Raw genomic sequence first — 18342 nt, forward strand, 5'->3', positions numbered from 1 at the left:
AGAGAGCGAGAGAGAGAGAGAGCAAGAGAGAGAGAGAGAGAGAGCAAGAGAGAGAGAGAGAGAGAAAAAGAAAAAGAAAGGTAGCAAAGGAATCTTAAATGCAGAGAGCAGAGGAAATGCACTAGTCTCCAGGCTCATATTCCAGCTGGCTCAGGAATTTTCTTTGTTGATTCTTGATTTGGACTCGGTTGATTCGTCACTCTCTGCCCTCCACCTCATATGTTACTGATTGTCAGATAAAAATAATAAAGGAATACTTTGAAATTTAAAGATATCTTTTAATGTGCAAAAAGGTTCACTAGATAATAATTGCGTTCTCATGTTTATTTTTCTTTCAGGGGGAATTTTTGAATCCCCAAGGTCTCCCAGGCCTGTTTTAAAACAGGGCCATAATAATCGGAAACATTGGGGAAGATATTTAACTTCATACACTGCTAGATCCAAGTTAGTCTAACTGGAAGTCCTCCTGACTTCAGAGTCTGGAGAGACTGTTTTGATGTTGTCTTTACGATGCGTTGGTTGATACCATTCCATTCACTCCATTCCAGCCATTACACTCCATTTCAGCCATTATTATGAGCTGTCCTCCCCTCAGCAGCCTCCACTGCTCAAACACTCACAGGCACATCCACACACATCCACACACATCCATTACAACTGTTGGATTTTCAAATCAAAACAACAAGAAGTGTCAACCCCCCCAGGGGGAAAAAAACATTTGAGAGAACCAATCAATGAGTCTGCTCAATTTCTAATCGAATATCGCATTAACAAACAACCTCCTATCCAGATCAGTGAGTCACAGCTCTGCCCTCGCTGAGTGGTCAAGTGGGTCGCGTCAGCCAAGCTAGATCCAAGTACCCAGACCTGAGAAAGTCAAGCTCGGAAACTGAGGAATGTATCACAAACTCACAACCTTATGAAAAATGTCTCTCCTTCCCCCCCAAAAAATTACCCTATTTTCAGACCTGAAATGTGATTTGCTCAATCCACCCCTTCCTCCTTTTGAACAAGACCTCCATTGTGCTGTAACTCCCATTTGTAACATACACATCTAGGACCACCATGAATTGGCCCAGGACTATGTCTATGCCTCATAAGTACTGTAAGTATGGCCCAAAGACGAATCTCCACCTTGGGATAAAGCCAACATATGTGTCTGGTGTTTGTTTACACACTGTCAGTCTGAGTACCGGACTGGTAGTGTAATGGCAACTATCTAAGTATTTTTTTAAAGCAACAGTTTATGCCTGTATTTCCTCAGTTGACAGGGTTCTCTGAGTAACGCAAGACTATGAGCTCATTTCTGCCAGTGGGCTGGAGCAATAGTCTAGTTTAGCCAGAGAAAAAGTAGTCGACAGTGTCTGAAGCTTTAATGTTGAAACACTGCTTTTCAGATTGTGGGGGTTTCAAGGAAAAGCAGAATTGCAGTGCCTTGCAGAGATTATATTAAAAGCCTTGCTAGCCAGACATAACTGTATGCATCTGACAGCCTTAAAATGACTATGGGAGTAGACAGTCGAGGATGCCTCTGATATCTGAGCTTTTCATCAAGACTGAAGAAGTCATTGACCCTGAGCACAGATCTAGGATCCCCTCACATTGTTCCAAACCTGACCTCTCAAATCCTTACTTTTTCATTACACATTGATGACAACAGGTGTTCTGGATCCCAACAATCATCAACTATACTCTTTATACTCACTGAGCAATTTAGGCCAAATGCTAGAGTAAAATATCAAAGTGAAACATAAAATACATCCCAGTTAATAATGTGAAAAAGTGAGAAGTTACCTCTTTATGCATTTCTTCAGTGCGCTGATTTCCCTGATGAGATGCAGGTTCAAATCCTCAGGCTCCATGACTGTCTAAATTCCCCAATATCTCACTAAACAGAATGGGGTACCTCAATCATCTTCATATGTGACATTCCTCACAGTACTCCTTTCTGTCCCCCGCTCTCTGTCACACAGTCTCTCTCTGCATATCAACAATTGGTTTGGATTGTTAATCTCCTCTGAACTGAAATGGATTGGGGCAAAATGAATCCATGACGGCCAGCCATTGGCTAGACGCTGTTGCAATCACTTCAACCTGGAACCCATTGGTCTCAGCCAGCATGAGTGAATGAGGCATGGACGGACTAGAGATTATTTCTATCAGGGTCAAAATGAGTTCTACTGAGTCAAATGTGTGGTGATGTCATGTCCAACCCCTTGCTGATCTCAGCTGATGTTTGGGTGTACAGGGGAGCAGGATTTTACTTACGACCAGTTCTGTAACAGCCTAAGTTCTGTCAGACCAAGCTCTAGTGCAAAGTCAATATTACATTACTCTTTTCTGAATATCATCATGACAAGCCTTCAAGCGGAATGGAGCATCACTGTGCATCTGTGAATGGTGGTCATGTTGGAAAAGCCCTTCTGTGACTTGTAATATCTACAAATTAAAAGTATCATGAAAGATTAGGTTTGAAAATGATACTGATGTTTGTGGTTGTTTTGATGTGGCATAGTAATTTTGTTTGCCTGCTGTGCTTCTGTCAATAAAGATGGGATGTCTGTGGCATAGGAAAATGCCTGTATTTATTACTGTATAATCTGGTAAAATTGCGCCCCCTTGTGTTTTTGTTTTTGTTTAATTCAAATGGTTATCAGTATCAAAACGTAGCTCATCGTTGCAAAACTTGATGTACAGTGTAGCATAGCATTATCGCTATTTCATATTCTTTGCAACCTCAACAAGGCTCGTGTACTGCATCGCCATTACGATAAAAGGACTGGATGGGCTGAGCGGGTGATATTGTCAGCTCCTCTGATAGGAGCCATGGCAGCCATGAAACGGAGCATTCTATTGGCTGGATTTTATGCCCCGCCATTGGAACCTGGAAACAGCGCCATAATCAATTACATTTGACTTATCGCAAGGAACGTTTAGCTAGCAATGCGGAAAGTGATTAATTCGATGCGACGCTACGTTGCTGCCAGGTGAAGTAAAACTATTAACGAAACAAGACCGAGAAAGTGTGGATATACCGCGGATATGACTGCTTTGATGTTGTTGCCGAGGAAGTCTTAGTTGAGGACAGCGGTTTGAAGACAGTTCTCCGAACATTTCAGCCAGCCATCACGACTCGGTGGCACGCGAACCCATAAGATAGCTAGTTAGTTAACTGGCTACGTTTGGTGAACAATATTACTGTATGTGCTATGGTCACAAATTGGACTGACATAGGTAACGGGGTGTTTGAGCGAACGCTAACGTTAGCTAGGTAGTTACAGTAACGTTAGCTATGCCATTTTCTAAACTTGCCAGGTGGCTAAAGTCCTTTAACTAGCTAGCTGCAGTAGCTAGCTAATGTTACGTTGCCAGCTAGTAACGCTAGTCTTTGTGTCAGTTAATTGCTTGAAAAGGTGCATGGTGTCATGCACACACATTTAGATTTTATCCGGTGTTTGGCCTTGACATAACGATGTCAAAGTGTTTGCCTCAAAGTCATAGCCAGTTCTTGTTGACAGAACAACGCCTTTCCTGTCCACAGAAGAGTGTTCAGGTGAATTTGAAAGGCTTGCCTTCTCACGTCTTGGACAATGTTTACAAACCAGATAATCTGAAGATGGCAACAAGGTATGTACATGTTTCCTTTGCATATATCAAACCTGGTACATTTCTCATTTATTTCCTAATAATTCCAATACAATAACAATTCGCACTTGGAAGTTTGTCTGACAGTATTTGACATTGTTAACCATGCCACAGGTCACCAGAGAATGCGCTTGCTGCCCTCACCTTCCCCAAATCCAAAGTGGCCCTATGGGACCCCACACCTAATGGGGATGTGGTTAGCCTCCACCTCTCCTATTACAGGTAGTCTACTGGGTTCTTTTTGACAGTGACTACTTAAAATGCAGCACAGTAGTACACAGTGGCTTTCTCATCTCCAGCCCATCGTCTGTACTGATTTGAGAAATCTTGGCCGGTGTAAGCAATATGTCGGGCTTGCTTTCATCTGCTTAATTCTCTCCAATCAGTTCAGTTGAAAGGAAACAAGGGAGACTATTGAAACACAACCTGTGATTGTTATTTGGTCATGTTCTGCCTTCACTGCTTGAAAACCTGTTTTCTATTGAACAGAAATCCCCGGCTACTTCTTGTGGAGAAAACTCTTCGCTTGGCCCACCGCCATGCTCGACAGAGTAACAAGCCTGAGTTCAGCTGTTACTTGCTGGGGACTATTGCTGTGGATTCTGGTGAGAAGTATTCATTTTTTCATGACAAATATTGAAAAATAATTGTAGTTAAAGAGCAAACAGGTTTTTAGATGGAAAATAATTATTTTATACTCATGATAATGATTGATTGGATATGCTTGCTAAGTAAGTACTCTTAAGTTTGACTATTTTATATTTAAACTGCCCCTTGTACCTCCGTTCTCTCCACTCTTTCTCCAAGATGAAGAAGGTGTGACTTTAACACTTGACCGGTTCGACCCGGGCCGGGGGCAGCCTGGCTCCTCTGGAAAGGTGCCCACTGCCCTGATGCCCGGGGACGTCCTGGTGCCCTGTGTGCTGGAAACCCAGGGGGTCTCTGCTACAGACACCATGGTTCACTCGGCAGAAGGCTTCCACATCTCTTTTAAGGTAACATGAATATGCTCATGTCTGCACTGAAAGTAAATGTCCTAATCACTCATAGAACACTGTATTGTATGAATAATATGATGAAGTTGGAGGTTTTATGAGGATGATATGAAATGAAGGTTATGCTTACCAGAATACGAGCAATAACCATACACTTGTTTTTTTTAACACTTATTTAACTAGGCAAGTCAGTTCAAAACAAATTCTTATTTACAATGACAGCCTAGGACCAGTGGGTTATCTGCCTTGTTCAGGGGCAGAACGACATATTTTTACCTTGTCAGCTCGGGGATTCGATCTAGCAACCTTTCGGTTACTGGCCCAACGCTCTAACCACTGCCGAAAATACTTTCCGTATTTTCTTACCTAATGCTGTTTATTCTAACTGGAATTTACATTGGTCCCAACTGTACGTTAAGTTCAACCCACCCTCTTAACTGCCTAACGAGATGGCCCACCTTTTCTGTTGCCAGGATAACAGAAGGAGCATACTCCCTCTACTCCTAAGTTGGCAGTTATTGCAACCTGTCAGCAACAGGTGTTGCTAATTACTGAACCCAGGGCTCCAGACTGTGACCATTTAGTCACGTTTAGCTTGATTTGCCTGTGAGTTAAACTTTTAATTGGTCAAATTGGTGCAAGCTGCACTTTCTACCTGGTCACCTCAATCAAAACAACCATTTTTGGGGGGCAGATAAAGCCATGCTTTGGTTAAACCGTAAAGTGCATTATTCTACAGATGATCCATTCTAATGAAAAGATACTCCAGTGCAGGGGTATTCAACTTACCCTACGAGGAATAGATGGACAATTTCTGGGATCTTTTATTTTAGCTCATGAAACATGGGACCACCACTTTACATGTTGTGTTTTTATATTTTTGTTCAGTGTATTTAAGTTGGTTTCCTCTCCTTGCTATTCTTAGACAATTAAGGCAGGGGCTGTTTTCTCATCTCCTAACTCCACTGCTGCCTCTGCCACATTGTTCTCAACACCAATATGCTGGGTAACTTTGCTATTATGCACATAGAAACATGGTCTAGGAAACAGCGGCAATTCAACAATGTGCTGATGTTTCACAAATGTGGACAGCGACCACTATCCAACGCGGGAGGAAGTGCATCTGTTATAAAATAATCTAATTTTGATTAGTGTTATGTAGTATAACCATGTACAATTTCAGTTGGACATGTTTTAGTGATGGACTGTGCCATCCCCATGCGCGAATCAGACCGGTGTCTTGTACGCCATGATTTTTTTTTGGGGCTATATGCTCGGCTAAAGAAGTCTTTGTCGAACAACAGCCTATCAACCAAACAATCGAGCAGTTGACTAAATGGGGTCAGCCCTAGTAATTAGAACAAGTAGTTTTGCGTCATACCCGTGATATATGGCTCATATCAGCCAATCAGTATTCAGGGCTCGAACGACCCACTTTAAAATTAGCGATCTAGCTAATGTGTTTTGACGTCCCACTTCCGCAGCTGGTGAATTGGCACCAATTTAATTAGGCCTGTATATAATATTAGTGCACATAAAGATGAAGGCAAATTCACCTCTAATGAACAAAAAATAATATTCTGTAGCCCTATTTTGACAGTAAATTACAACAATATTAGCGTAATTGACATGAATTTGGTTGCATATCAATATCTTGAATCGTGCCTTCCTGTTTGGACATGTTAGAAGTCATAACTTATTTATTGAATACCATCTCAGTAATCTATTACACTTTTAATAAAGCATTGTGTATGACTTTATAAGATCACTACTCATTTTCCTATTCCATGGTGCTGCCAAATATATATATTTTTTTATGCGACCAAATCATGGGCTGGTGCCACCAATAGAACTGAAAAAGTTAGTGCCACCAGGGGAAACCATTAATCCAGTGCCCTGGAACTGCGACCATGGAATGTGCCCAACTTAAACAGCCCTAAACCATGTCGCCATCCTCCCTCCCACCCTACCTGTTCAGATGCTCCAGCACTGCTGCAGCAGCCGGGAGTCCCTGGACCTGTCTAAGCTGCTGGCCCTACGAGCCCACCTCAGCTGCTTCCAGCAAGGTGACAGCCTGGGCTTCTCCCTGCGCTGGGCCGCCGCAGCCCCCGGCAACACGCTGGACGCTGTGCCTGTCCGGCCCGTGCCCATCATCCCCACCGCCTTGGCCAGGAACCTGAGCAGCCCGGCCAGCCTCACCCAGCCGCTACACAGCAGTGCCAGCCGCAAACAAGGGTAAGGATTAAGGCCATAACATGGAATAACATTATAAACAAGTCATGCCAATCATTTATTTTATCGCTGTGTTATTAATTAATTAATGCCTCTGGTCTACATTTTTTTCCAGCTTTCTGACCATGGATCAAACCCGGAAACTGCTGCTACTACTGGAGTCTGACCCGAAGGCCTACACTCTTCCACTGGTCGGAGTGTGAGAATGCCCTCCATTGACATAACATTTTTCGGCCAACATATGTTATTATTTTGGATGGGCGGGGGGGGGGGGGGGGCCTCCATTCATTGGAGATAATCTGATCCACAAAAGGATTTATCCTTCCTTATAGTAGTCAAGCTGTTGGGGGGCGTGTGTGTGCCACCTCATTAGCAGTAGTGTACAGTTTGGTTGATGTGCTTGTGGTGTTGTCTGTGGCAGATGGTTGAGTGGGGTCACCCACATCTACAACCCCCAGGTGTGGGCGTGGTGTCTGAGGTACCTGTTCAGCTCCTCCCTCCATGACAAGTGAGTGTGATGCCCATCTGTTCACATATTGCAAATAGCACTTTGACTGTCATTTCTCACTTACCTGAAGGTAGCCTGGCTCCATACTCTGTGCTGTAGCCAACTGTTTTATGGTTGTTATCCCATACATACAGCAACGAACACACAAGTTTGTTGAAGCACAACTGATGTGGGCCTGCAGGCTAGGCACTTTGTTATAACGTTCATGAATAAGCCTTAACTTATTTCAAATGTTTAAATTATTACAAATGTTTGAGTTGTTATGGTTTCTATGCTTAAGATGTTTTTTTCCAAATCATGAAATATTTATTTTTAGTTCATCGGTGCTTATTCATGAAGGTATTCAGACCCCTTGACATTTTCCACATTTTGTTACATTACAGCCTTATTCTAAAATGGATTATATCATTTTCTTCACTCATCAATCTACACACAATACCCCATAATGACAAAGCGAAAACAGGTTTTTAGAGTTTTTTGCTAATTTATTACAAATAACTAATGGATACCTTATCGAAGGAATTGTCCGTAGAGCTCCGAGACAGGATTATGTCGAGGCACAAGACTCTTCCTAGAGCTGGCTGCCCGGCAAAATTGAGCAATCAGGAGAGAAGGGCCTTGGTCAGGGAGTTGAACAAGAACCTTATGGTCACTCTGAAAGAGCTCCAGAGTTCCTCTGTTGAGATGGGAGAACCTTCCAGAAGGACACCCATCTCTGCAGCACTCTACCAATCAGGCCTTTATGGTAGTGTCCAGACGGAAGCCACTCCTCAGTGAAAGGCACATGACAGCCCGCTTGGAGTTTGCCAAAAGGCACCTAAATTACTCTGACTGAGAGAAACCAGATTCTCTGGTCTGATGAAACCAAGATTGATCTCTTTGGCCTGATTGCCAAGCGTCACAGCTGGAGGAAACCTGACACCATCCCTATGGTGAAGCATGGTGGTGGCGGCGGCGGCATCATGCGGTGAAGATGTTTTTCAGCGGCAGGGACTGGGTGACTAGTCAGGATTGAGGGGAGAGATGAACGGAGCAAAGTACAGAAAGATCCTTGATGAAAACCTGCTCTAGAGCGCTCAGGTCCTGACTGGGGTGAAGGTAAACTTTCCAACAGGACAACGACCCTAAGTACACAGCCAAGACCACGCAGGAGTGGCTTTGGGACAAGTCTCTGAATGTCCGTGAATGGGCCAGCCAGAGCTCGGACTTGAACCCGATCAAACATCTCTGGAGAGACCTGAAAACAGCTGTGCAGCAATGCTCCCCATCCAACCGAACAGCTTGAGAGGATCTGCAAAGAAGAATGGGAGAAACTCCCCAAATACAAGGGTGCCAAGCTTATAGTGTCATACTCAAGGCTGTAATCTCTGCCAAAGGGGCTTCAATAAAGTACTATGTAAAGGGTCTGAATACTTATGTAAATGTGATATATCTGTGTTTCAATATATTTGCAAAAATGTCTAAACTTGCTTTTGCTTTGTTGATATGGGGTATTGTGTGTGAATATTGTCCCCCCCCCTCATCAATGTAATCCATTTTAGAATAGGGCTGTAACGTAACAAAATGTGGAGAAAGTCGAGGTCTGAATACTTCCCGAATGCACTGTACATGTGTAGAATAGGGATTTGTCAGACAGCTCTTCATGAGATTTCTATCTGCAATGTTACATTTTCACACCGTTGCACTTCAATGGAATACGTCAATCAGTTTTCTTATTGGTTCAGTTGGGCTACCTTCTCTCTTCAAAATGTTTTAATGAACACACCCCTGATTTATTGTTGAGTTCCAGGGTGATGTCTGAGGGCGGTGCGTTCCTTGTGGTGCTGTACTCACTGACCCACAGGGAGCCAGAGTTCTACCAGGTTCAGCCTTGCAGTGGGCAGCAGCAGGACATGACCTTTCAACTGCTCACCAGCACCGAGTCACTCACTCTCTACAAGGTAGGCACACTTATGCCTGACTCACTCTATCGTTCCAACCTGAACCATGCTCGGCCATTTCCCTTTCACATTGAGCTTACCAACATGGTTCCAACAACTATTGTCGATGCATAAGGAGGTTGGTGCAGTTCAGCTTGTTTTGGCTCAGCTTAGTAGTATGAACAGCCCTCTTGTGGCCTTTACCCACTATTACAACAATAGTAATTTATGGGCTTCCTGATTGGCGCAGCGGTCTAAGGCACTGCATCACAATGCTAGAAGCGTTACTACAGACCCGGGTTCATTCCCGGGCTGTGCCACAACCGGCCGTGGCTGGAACTCCCATAGGAGGCGCACAATTGGCCCACCATCGTACGTGTTAGGGGAGGGTTTGGCCAGGGGGGGCTTTATTTGGCTCATCGCGCCCTAGCGTCTCCTTGTGGCGGACCGGGTGCCTGCAGACTGTCGCCAGTTGAACGATGTTTCCTCTGACACGTTGGTGCAGCTGGCTTGCGAGTTAAGCTGGCAGGTGTTAAGGATGGCGGTTACATAATTTATACATGGTGGATAATCCACGTCAAAATTAGACTTGATTTTCTTTTGTTCCTTGTCTGTGCAGAATGTAGAGGTGTCCGAGGGCCGTACTCTGAAGTTTGAGCTCAGTGCCGAGACCCAGAACCGTGAGGCTGAGTTCTTCAGGGAACTGGTGTCCCGTGTCTCCTTAACAAGGTATAAAAGCTCTTCTCTCAAGCATCTGCTGTAACAATATTACCTCGACTGGAGCAGTGGATTGGGACTCAATGCTGTCTGTCTGTGTGGTGGCTTTTTGTCTGTGTTGGGTGACAATCATTAGTAATTTGTTATTAAATACTAACTAAACTCATGAGAACGATCCTCTAACAGGATTTTATGACTTCACAGGAATTGCTGTGTGGTAGATTAGACGTCATTAGACAATGGGCACACCAGTGTTTGACGGTGTCTGTCCTCTTCTCTCCCTCAGCCCTGCGTCAGTGGCAGCCTCTCCGCAGGACAGGCTGTCAATCAGCGACCATGACTCTGGAGTGGAGGATGAGGACCTCTCCCCCAGGCCCTCCCCAAACCCACACCCTCTCACCCAGCAGGTCAGTTCTCTCGGTGTCTCTGTCTCCTTTCGGTCTCCTTCCTTTTTTTCTTCTTTCTTTCCCTCTCTTTGGAATGCTGTATCTATGCTGTAACCAGAGGAGGTTGCTCTATTTGTCATTTGAAGCACATACCGTAATTCTGGACTATTAAGCGCACCTGAATATAAGCCGCACCCACTGAATTAAAAAAAATATATATGTATTTTGTACATAAATAAGCCGCACATGTCTAAGCCGCAGGTGCCTACCGGTACCTACCGGTACATTGAAACAAATGAACTTTACACAGCCTTTAAACGAAACACGGCTTGTAACAATTTAAAAAAAATAGCAGTAAACAGTAGCCTACCAAGAAAGTCATTGGTCACTATCTTCCTCCTCCTGTGCACTGAAACCACTGAAGTCATCTCCTTCGGTGTCGGAGTTGAATAGCCTCAGAATTGCTTCATCCGATGTTGGATCGTTTTCATTGTCGCTCTCGTCACTTTCATCCGGAGGCAAATTCCCCGCTGAGCTCATGCTGCCCTCTTCAACACGCAGCAGTCCAGCCTTTCGAAACCCGTTGATGATAGTGGATTTTTTGACAATGCTCCACGCTGTCAGGACCCACTGGCAGACTTGACCATAAGTTGCTCTTCGCATGCGGCCCGTTTTAGTGAAGGATTTCTCCCCACTTGTCATCCAAGCCTCCCACTGAACACGGAGCGCCACCTTAAATGCACGATTTACACTGATGTCGAGTGGCTGCAAATACTTTGTTGTGCCCCCAGGAATCAGTCTTCAAGCTCATTTTCTAGTTCGGGCCATCTGCTTTTCTTCCCTCTGAAAGCTTTTGTTGTCTTTTTGCACTGAGTCAGTTCCTCACGCTGCTGTTTCCAACGTCTTATCATCGACTCATTAAGGCCAAGCTCCCGTGKKGCAGCTCTATTTCCTTTTCCAACAGCCAGATCGATCGCCTTCAACTTGAAAGCTGCATCATATGCATTTCTCCGTGTCTTTGCCATGATGAGGGTGACAAAATMACTACCGTAATCAGAATGATGAAGTTTGAACGCGCTCGATTTACGTCACATTATGTGACGGTGCTCAGTTTTTTGGCGGCATGAATCTTGTGAAAGCGGGAAAAATCCATAAATTAGCCGCGTCACTGTATAAGCCGCGAGGTTCAAAGCGTGGGGAAAAGTAGCGGCTTGTAGTCCGGAAATTACGGTAGTCTATTTATACTTTAGGGTTTGTTGTAAATTTTATTCCTTTTTGTTTCAGACCAAGCAGGTCCACCCCTCTGTGCCGGAGCTCTCTCTAGTGATGGACGGCAGTTTCCTGGATGGAAAAACCATTGGTCGCCCTCATCTTCCCCTCCCAGCTCTGCAGCACAGAGGAAGTGCCCCTCCCTCCCACCAGCTCCACCCCTGGGCTGCCAGACCCCCAGGCCAGGGTCCCACCATCCTCGGGGGCCCCCCTGCCATTAGAAGGCCCCTGACCCCTGCCATGGCTTCCCAGGGCAAAGGCAGCAGAAGAGCTTCCCGCACCCCTGGGCAGCAGCCACCACCGCTCTGGCCCCCCTCCTCCAGCAGGAAATCAGCCCCTCCGCAGTTCGGGAAGACGGCATCTGCCTCTACTTCATCCTCCTCCTCTCCAAAGACTGACTCCTCTCCTAACGGATCAGTCCATCAGGCCAGGCAGTTCCACCAAACCCCAGGTCGCCCCTCTTACAGAGGGGCCTCCCCCGTTGGAAACTCTCCACAACCCATCCCCAGGCACAGCCCTGGTCCCCCCCCAACCCCAGCCCTCATGCCCACTCACCAACAGCCCCCAGTCCATCCCAAGCACTTCCACAGCACCCCCAACCCCAACTTGAACCAGCCTTGCGGGTGCTGCTCCTTCCAACAACATGACCATACTCCCTTGTACCACCCCAACCACTGGCAGGGGGCCTCAGGGACCCCGGGTGGGCACTTCTGCTCTAACTCTGATAGTAACCCCCTCACCTCTCACCAAACAAACCTTCACTACAGCCCAGCGTGCCTCACCGGGGGCCCCCCCACCACACACCACTTCCCCCCTCAGGGGCCCTGCTCTCCCAGGGGCCGCTTGGAGCCGCTAGCCCCCGCCTGTCAGAACCAGTGTTGCCAGGCCCAGGCAACCCCCTCTCTCTCTCCCCTGGACGGGCCTGTGAACCTCCTAGCCTCTGACGCCTATAGAATCCTGGTGGACCAAGACCGGCAGCTCAAGTTACTGCAGGCCCAGGTCAGGTTCTCCACGGTGTCATTGTGGATATCAGACAATGTATCAAATGACACAATCTTAAAGCTTTAGAACAGGGGTTCTCAACCTTTCTTACCCTGTTTCAGATCCAGAAGCTACTTGAGGCCCAAGGGAAAAGAGGGAGCTCATCTCCATCCACTGAGCAGGCAGTCATCCAGACACAGACCTCCCCTGGACAACAGACCAAGAGAAGTGTTAGCATCGCTGTAGGCACAGGTACTGGAGTCATTCATCACTGCTTATACATGGTGGATAGTCATAGTTTGTCTATCACTGCATTTTGATCCAATACTACGCCTGTCACTCGTTTTTGCGAGACAGTGTGACGCTCTAGTCTCCAGAAACACTGAAAATCGTATTTCTCACTTATGGTTCATTTGAGATCTACTGAGAACATGGCCTTTTCTTTTCTCTCCAAGTCTCCTGAATTGAAAAAGTGAATTCGGACTAACCAGTATCAATACACCTATGATTACTCTTTTGTTGTGTAACTGTCTTGGAGTTTTTTGTTGTTGTTTACTATACCATATAGGGTGTGTTCGTAAATTCACTCTTGTGTGCCAGAGTGCGTTCTGGGCGTTCGTAAATTCAGAGCGTTGTCAGATTGTCCGTTCAAAAATTGTGTTTTGTTCGGAGCACCCACTGGACGCTCTGGCCGAGGAGTAGGGTTGATCCGAGTGTTCCTCACAACGGCAGTCAAGCACCCAAGCTAACTGGCTAAAGTTGGCTAGCTACTTCCAGCCACAAATGAGAGAAACTCCCTCTGACCATTTGTCTTGCCCTAGCAGAGCTGGTTATCTAGAGAGTTAGTGACTAACTGTGCTGCTGGCAACAATTGAATTACGGCAATTTTTTTACGTTTATATTACTGACCCCGGTAATTTTCAGCAGGTGTTGCGCGTTCGTAAATTCATTTTTCTGCCCTCTGGCACACTCAGACGAGAGTGCTCTGAAATTGGACTAGATAGCCAGAGTGAATTTACGAACGCACCCTTAGTCAACTAACTTCATCTCTTCCCTCTGCAGGTGCCAGTCTGTTCTGGGGCGTCCCAGTCGATGCCCCCGCTCGCGATGACGAGGAGCGCCCACAGCCAGAGTGGCACAGAGGGCCTGGCGCTCCTGATGGCAGCAGGGCCTCCTGTAGTCGGAGCTCTGGCAATGCCAACCTTACCCACCGCAGGCACATAGGTGGCTCGGAAGAAGAGAGCGGGGTCAGGGAGGGACGGGTGCCAGGCTCACCAGCCAACCAGTCAACGCACCAGAGGTAAGCAAACGGTTGGCTGCATTTCAAACTGAGCGCTTAAAAAAAATAAAGATTTTTTTTTACATTGGCCCAGCCCTCGATTTGAATTGACTGGAAGAATGCAAGAAAGTAATGGTCGTAGTTCACCACCAAGAACTCTGAAAGGGGAGTTGACACCATTTTACTCCCTTCATTTCACAAGAATGAGGCTTTAATGATTGAAAGGAATAGAGAAAGTTTCAATCTGAAACCCAGCCATGAGAACATGGGTGATGTGAAAATATCCACGATAGGGTGAGCACTCACAACTGGCATCAGACGTGTGATCTCACCAACTGTGACGGCTCACCATCTGAACACTGGTGCCACCTCGTGGCCATTTCAGTGAATTTATCTTTACCGTAGTATGAACCGCGTGTGTTTTTTGTGCATTTCCTGCAGGACTCAGTCAGCATTTGGAGACTGTTCTTTCCAGAGTCCAGTGTTGGGGGAGAGTGCCAGCATGTACTACCAGTCCCAGTCTCCACAGAGAGACGGCACCAAGAGTGAGGAGCCCAGGGCGATGGAGGATGATCAGCGGTTTTATCAGGATCTACTGGTAAGAGTCATCTTTTATAGGCACTTTCTCCATGTATGTCAACAGAAAAACACTTATGAGCACGGCTCCAAGTGATTAGTCTATGTGTTTGTATTTGCACCGTCTTTCATTCTGGTATGCTTTATTTTGGGGGAATGTTTCAACAGAATCTAGTATTGCAGTGAAACGCTTAATCCAACATGTTATGTGGCCAGCCTCCGTCCTGTGAGATCCCTTTTTGACTATCTGTCGCTTGGAACTAAACGTATGAAAAGCGCTTTTACCAATCAAGATCTGACATTCTTCATCCTTCCACAGGGCCAAGTGAACAGCCGCCTCCAGGGATCAGTGAACGAGGAGGTCGATGAGGAAGAAGACCAAAGGACCTCGTACCCACGGCAAGAGAGCCACAGCTTGTCCCCTAGACAAGTGTCCCACTGTCAGTCCCAGCAGTCGTCCCCTAGCCCTGTTCCCGTCAACTCCCGGAGGCCGGAGCCCAAAGGAGAGGAGCAGCCAAAAGGAAGGGACCAGGTGCTCCACGCCACGCTGCGCCAGCTGCAGCAGCTAGGGGTCAACGTGGACCTGGACTCTGCTGACCCCGGGGGCAAGACCAGGCGCAGCTCTGTAGAGAGTGCCAGGTGTGTTTGCCTTGACGTTTCAGGTTTACTTGACTATCTTTGCACATAGGTCATAGATGTAGCAGTCTTATGGTATAACAATAGTAGCACCTAGCAGTAGGACTGGGAAGGAAGTTTCAGTCACCGAAAATGGACCTGTTATTATCAGTGGTGTAAAAATACTTTAAAGTACGACTTAAGTAGTTTTTTGGTGTATATGTACTTCACTATTTATTTTATTTAACTAGGCCAGTTCAGAACATTCTTATTTACAATGACGACCTACCAAAAGGCCTCCTGCGGGAACAGGGGCTGGGATTAAAAATGAAAAAAAATATAGGACACGACAAGAGACTCCACAACACTACCTAAAGAGAGACCTAAGATGGCAAGGCAGCAGAATATGACAACACAGCATGGTAGCAACACATGGCAGCAGCACAACATGGTACAAACATTATTGGGCACAGACAACAGCACAAAGGGAAAGACGGTGGAGACAACAATACATCACACAAAGCAGCCACAACTGTAAGTAAGAGTGTCCATGATTGAGTCTTTGAATGAAGATTGAGATAAAACTGTCCAGTTTGCATTCCTAAAGAAAATAATTTATTTTTACGCCATACATTTTCCCTGACACCCAAAAGTACTCGTTACATTTTGAATGCTTGGCAGGACAGGAAAACGGTCCAATTATCAAGAGAAAATCCCTGGTTATCCCTGCCTCTAATCTGGCGGCTCACTAAACACATGCTTCGTTTGTAAATTATGTCTGAGTGTTGGTGTGCTCTTGGCTTTCTGTAAATAAAATTTAAAAAAACAAGAGAATGGTGCCATCTGGTTTGCCTAATAAAAGGAACTTGAAATCTTTTACTTTTGATAATGATATTTTAGCAATTCCATTTTACTTTTGATACTTAAGTATATTTACAACTAAATACTTCAACTTTTACTCAAGTAGTATTTTACTGGGTGACTTTCACTTTTACTTGTCATTTTCCATTAAGGTATCTTTTACTTTTACTCAAGTATGACAATTGGGTACTTTTCCCATCCTTGATTATGGTTACAGCCATTCTAACATTACAATAGGGGCTACTACAGTGGCTGATTCTCATGTAAGTTCGACATCATTACCTTATGCAGAAGGTGTTCCTGTAACTTTGATTTTAAATGCAGCTCCCGTTTCCTTCTCCCCAGTACCCTGGCCGGCATCAACCCAGAGGCGGTCATCAGCAGACTGACCCTCCCAGAGTCGACGGGGACCAGCATGTGGGGCGGCAGCGTGGATCTCAGCCTGGAGGCCAACGCCATTGCCCTCCGATACCTGAGCGACCAGCAACTCTCCAGGCTCTCTGTAGGGGGAGGGCAGCAGCCCCCCAAGGCCCTTCCCAGGCTCAGCCCCTGCACACTGCTCTCAGAGAAGCCCCCAACGGAGAAGAGCGCCATGGGACTGAGCAGTATTCTGTCTCCGAGCAACATGTCCTTTGCTACCCGCAAGTACATGAAGAGGTACGGGCTGATAGAGGAGGGGAGCGGGAGTGAGGAGGAGCTATCGGAGATAGGATACACTGTACAGTTCCATGTTCAACAGGAACAAGAAGGGCAAAGAGTGAGGGTTCTGAAAAACATCACCAACGAGTTGCCCCACTCCGACCCTGTCAACCCCCAGGCGCTGCATGCAGACTCTCAAAGCCAGCTACTCAGAGACTTGCGTCCTAAAATGCAGCTTTTGGCCCGCGGCGCCAAACACAGTTTGGAGAAGGAGAATGGCGCCAATTGGCGGCCATCTTTAGGAGAAATGCAGAGGGAGTGTCCTCAACCAGAAGGATCGATGGGAAATTTCTTGGACCTAAGTAGACTTCGCCAACTGCCGAAACTCTTCTAAAGGACCACGGCAACTAATGTAAAGGGAACTCAAAATGACAAATGAAATGTATTGTCGAAATCCATTGGGATTTGTCAGTTTGCTTGTTTCCTTAGTAAGAGGTTTTTAAACGCTTCCATACATTTTTGTTTACACATTTAGTTTTTTTTAATGCCTCTTCATGGTGCTCATTGTAATGTATACATTTGTTTGTGACCACTGATGTACAGAGACTGTTAGCAAATCACGACAGTGCTCTTTGTCTTATGAGCAAAATTCTTGTCTTTCTTCTACTACCACTTGGGTGTAGTGTCATGATTTAGCTCTTCAATGGTGGCAGCCAGGTCATTTTATCAATTTTAATTTAAAGTGCTTTTGATTTTCAACATGCAATGGATGCCAATTGTTTGAACCATTGTAAAAGCTATTCAATTTACGTTTTGGCTGTTTATTGATAACCACTATACTCAATCTCCTGGTAATTGATGTGTACATATTTATAGTCAATGTTGTTTTTTGTCTGATTACATGGTGAAACATTCACGCCAAATTTTACTTTTACTTTTTTTTATGTTGTAAATATCTTAAGTTTCCTTCATGCTATATTGTTTTTCTTGTGTGTTTGTACATGAAATGCCTCAAGCATTATTTCAAGTGTCTCAACTTGAACTTTCTATTTAAAATTGACTCAATAAATATGTACCTGATTCATATAAGTTTGTACTTTTTCTACAGATGGTTTTCTTTTGTGAATTTCCATTTTAGTGTTCTATTTAGTTAGCCCTCTATAGTCCCAACCCAGCCTTCTATCCCTGAAGTAATTTCACACCCCTCTGACATAGACTTCCCACTGTTAACCTCACCGCTCGTCAAAATATCTGCCATGTCACACAACAGGCATATCTAGAATAAACAGACAAATACTAGTGACTTCAATTGTGAAATGTTGCAAATCTGTGCTAGAGCTGGGCTCCTGGATAAAGACAATGTTGTGGGGGGAATGGACTATCCTGGGCTCAATGGAAAATGTGGTTAATCACATGCTAACAGCATGTCGGCACAGAGTAAGAGTTTAGCTCAGATATAGTCATCCTATACCTGCACCTGTCACAGATTTTTCTTTCTCCATCAGATCTATGTTTTTTCTCTTCCATTTAGTAATGCATGTTGGAGGGATTTAAGAAAAGGAATGCAAGAATAGTATTTTAATGTATTCACACACTTATGAATCGTGAGGTGAAGATAATTGTTCACCCAACAGGATAGTCTTTCATGTGTGGTTTCACCAGTTGTCATCGTTCTGCAGCCAGGTGCCCTCGTCTAGCACAATGCCGTGCGTCCCGGTAA

The 18342-nt window shown here is 45.3% G+C and overlaps 1 protein-coding gene across 5 annotated transcripts; it reads left to right on the plus strand.

Annotated features, from left to right (window-relative positions):
* Window positions 1-2793: 2793 nt before the first annotated feature.
* LOC111976020 (SCL-interrupting locus protein homolog) lies at window positions 2794-17703 on the plus strand. 5 transcript variants are annotated; one of them, XM_024004730.2, is made up of 17 exons: window positions 2795-3234; window positions 3542-3627; window positions 3760-3867; window positions 4135-4250; window positions 4453-4640; window positions 6619-6875; window positions 6988-7071; window positions 7294-7380; window positions 9164-9320; window positions 9919-10028; window positions 10303-10423; window positions 11687-12670; window positions 12775-12904; window positions 13715-13952; window positions 14373-14529; window positions 14827-15146; window positions 16329-17703. In XM_024004730.2, exons 2-17 carry the CDS (start codon window positions 3617-3619, stop codon window positions 17014-17016), a joined length of 3756 nt encoding a protein of 1251 aa, XP_023860498.1. In that variant the 5' UTR covers window positions 2795-3234; window positions 3542-3616; the 3' UTR covers window positions 17017-17703. The 5 variants fall into 5 exon arrangements, with proteins under 5 accessions (XP_023860497.1, XP_023860498.1, XP_023860499.1 ...); XM_024004731.2 differs by having other exon boundaries at window positions 2795-3200; XM_024004732.2 differs by having other exon boundaries at window positions 2795-2987.
* The last annotated feature ends 639 nt before the right edge of the window (window positions 17704-18342 follow it).

Source organism: Salvelinus sp. IW2-2015, linkage group LG16 (assembly GCF_002910315.2).
Source record: "Salvelinus sp. IW2-2015 linkage group LG16, ASM291031v2, whole genome shotgun sequence".
In the NCBI taxonomy this organism is placed as follows: Eukaryota; Metazoa; Chordata; class Actinopteri; order Salmoniformes; family Salmonidae; genus Salvelinus; species Salvelinus sp. IW2-2015.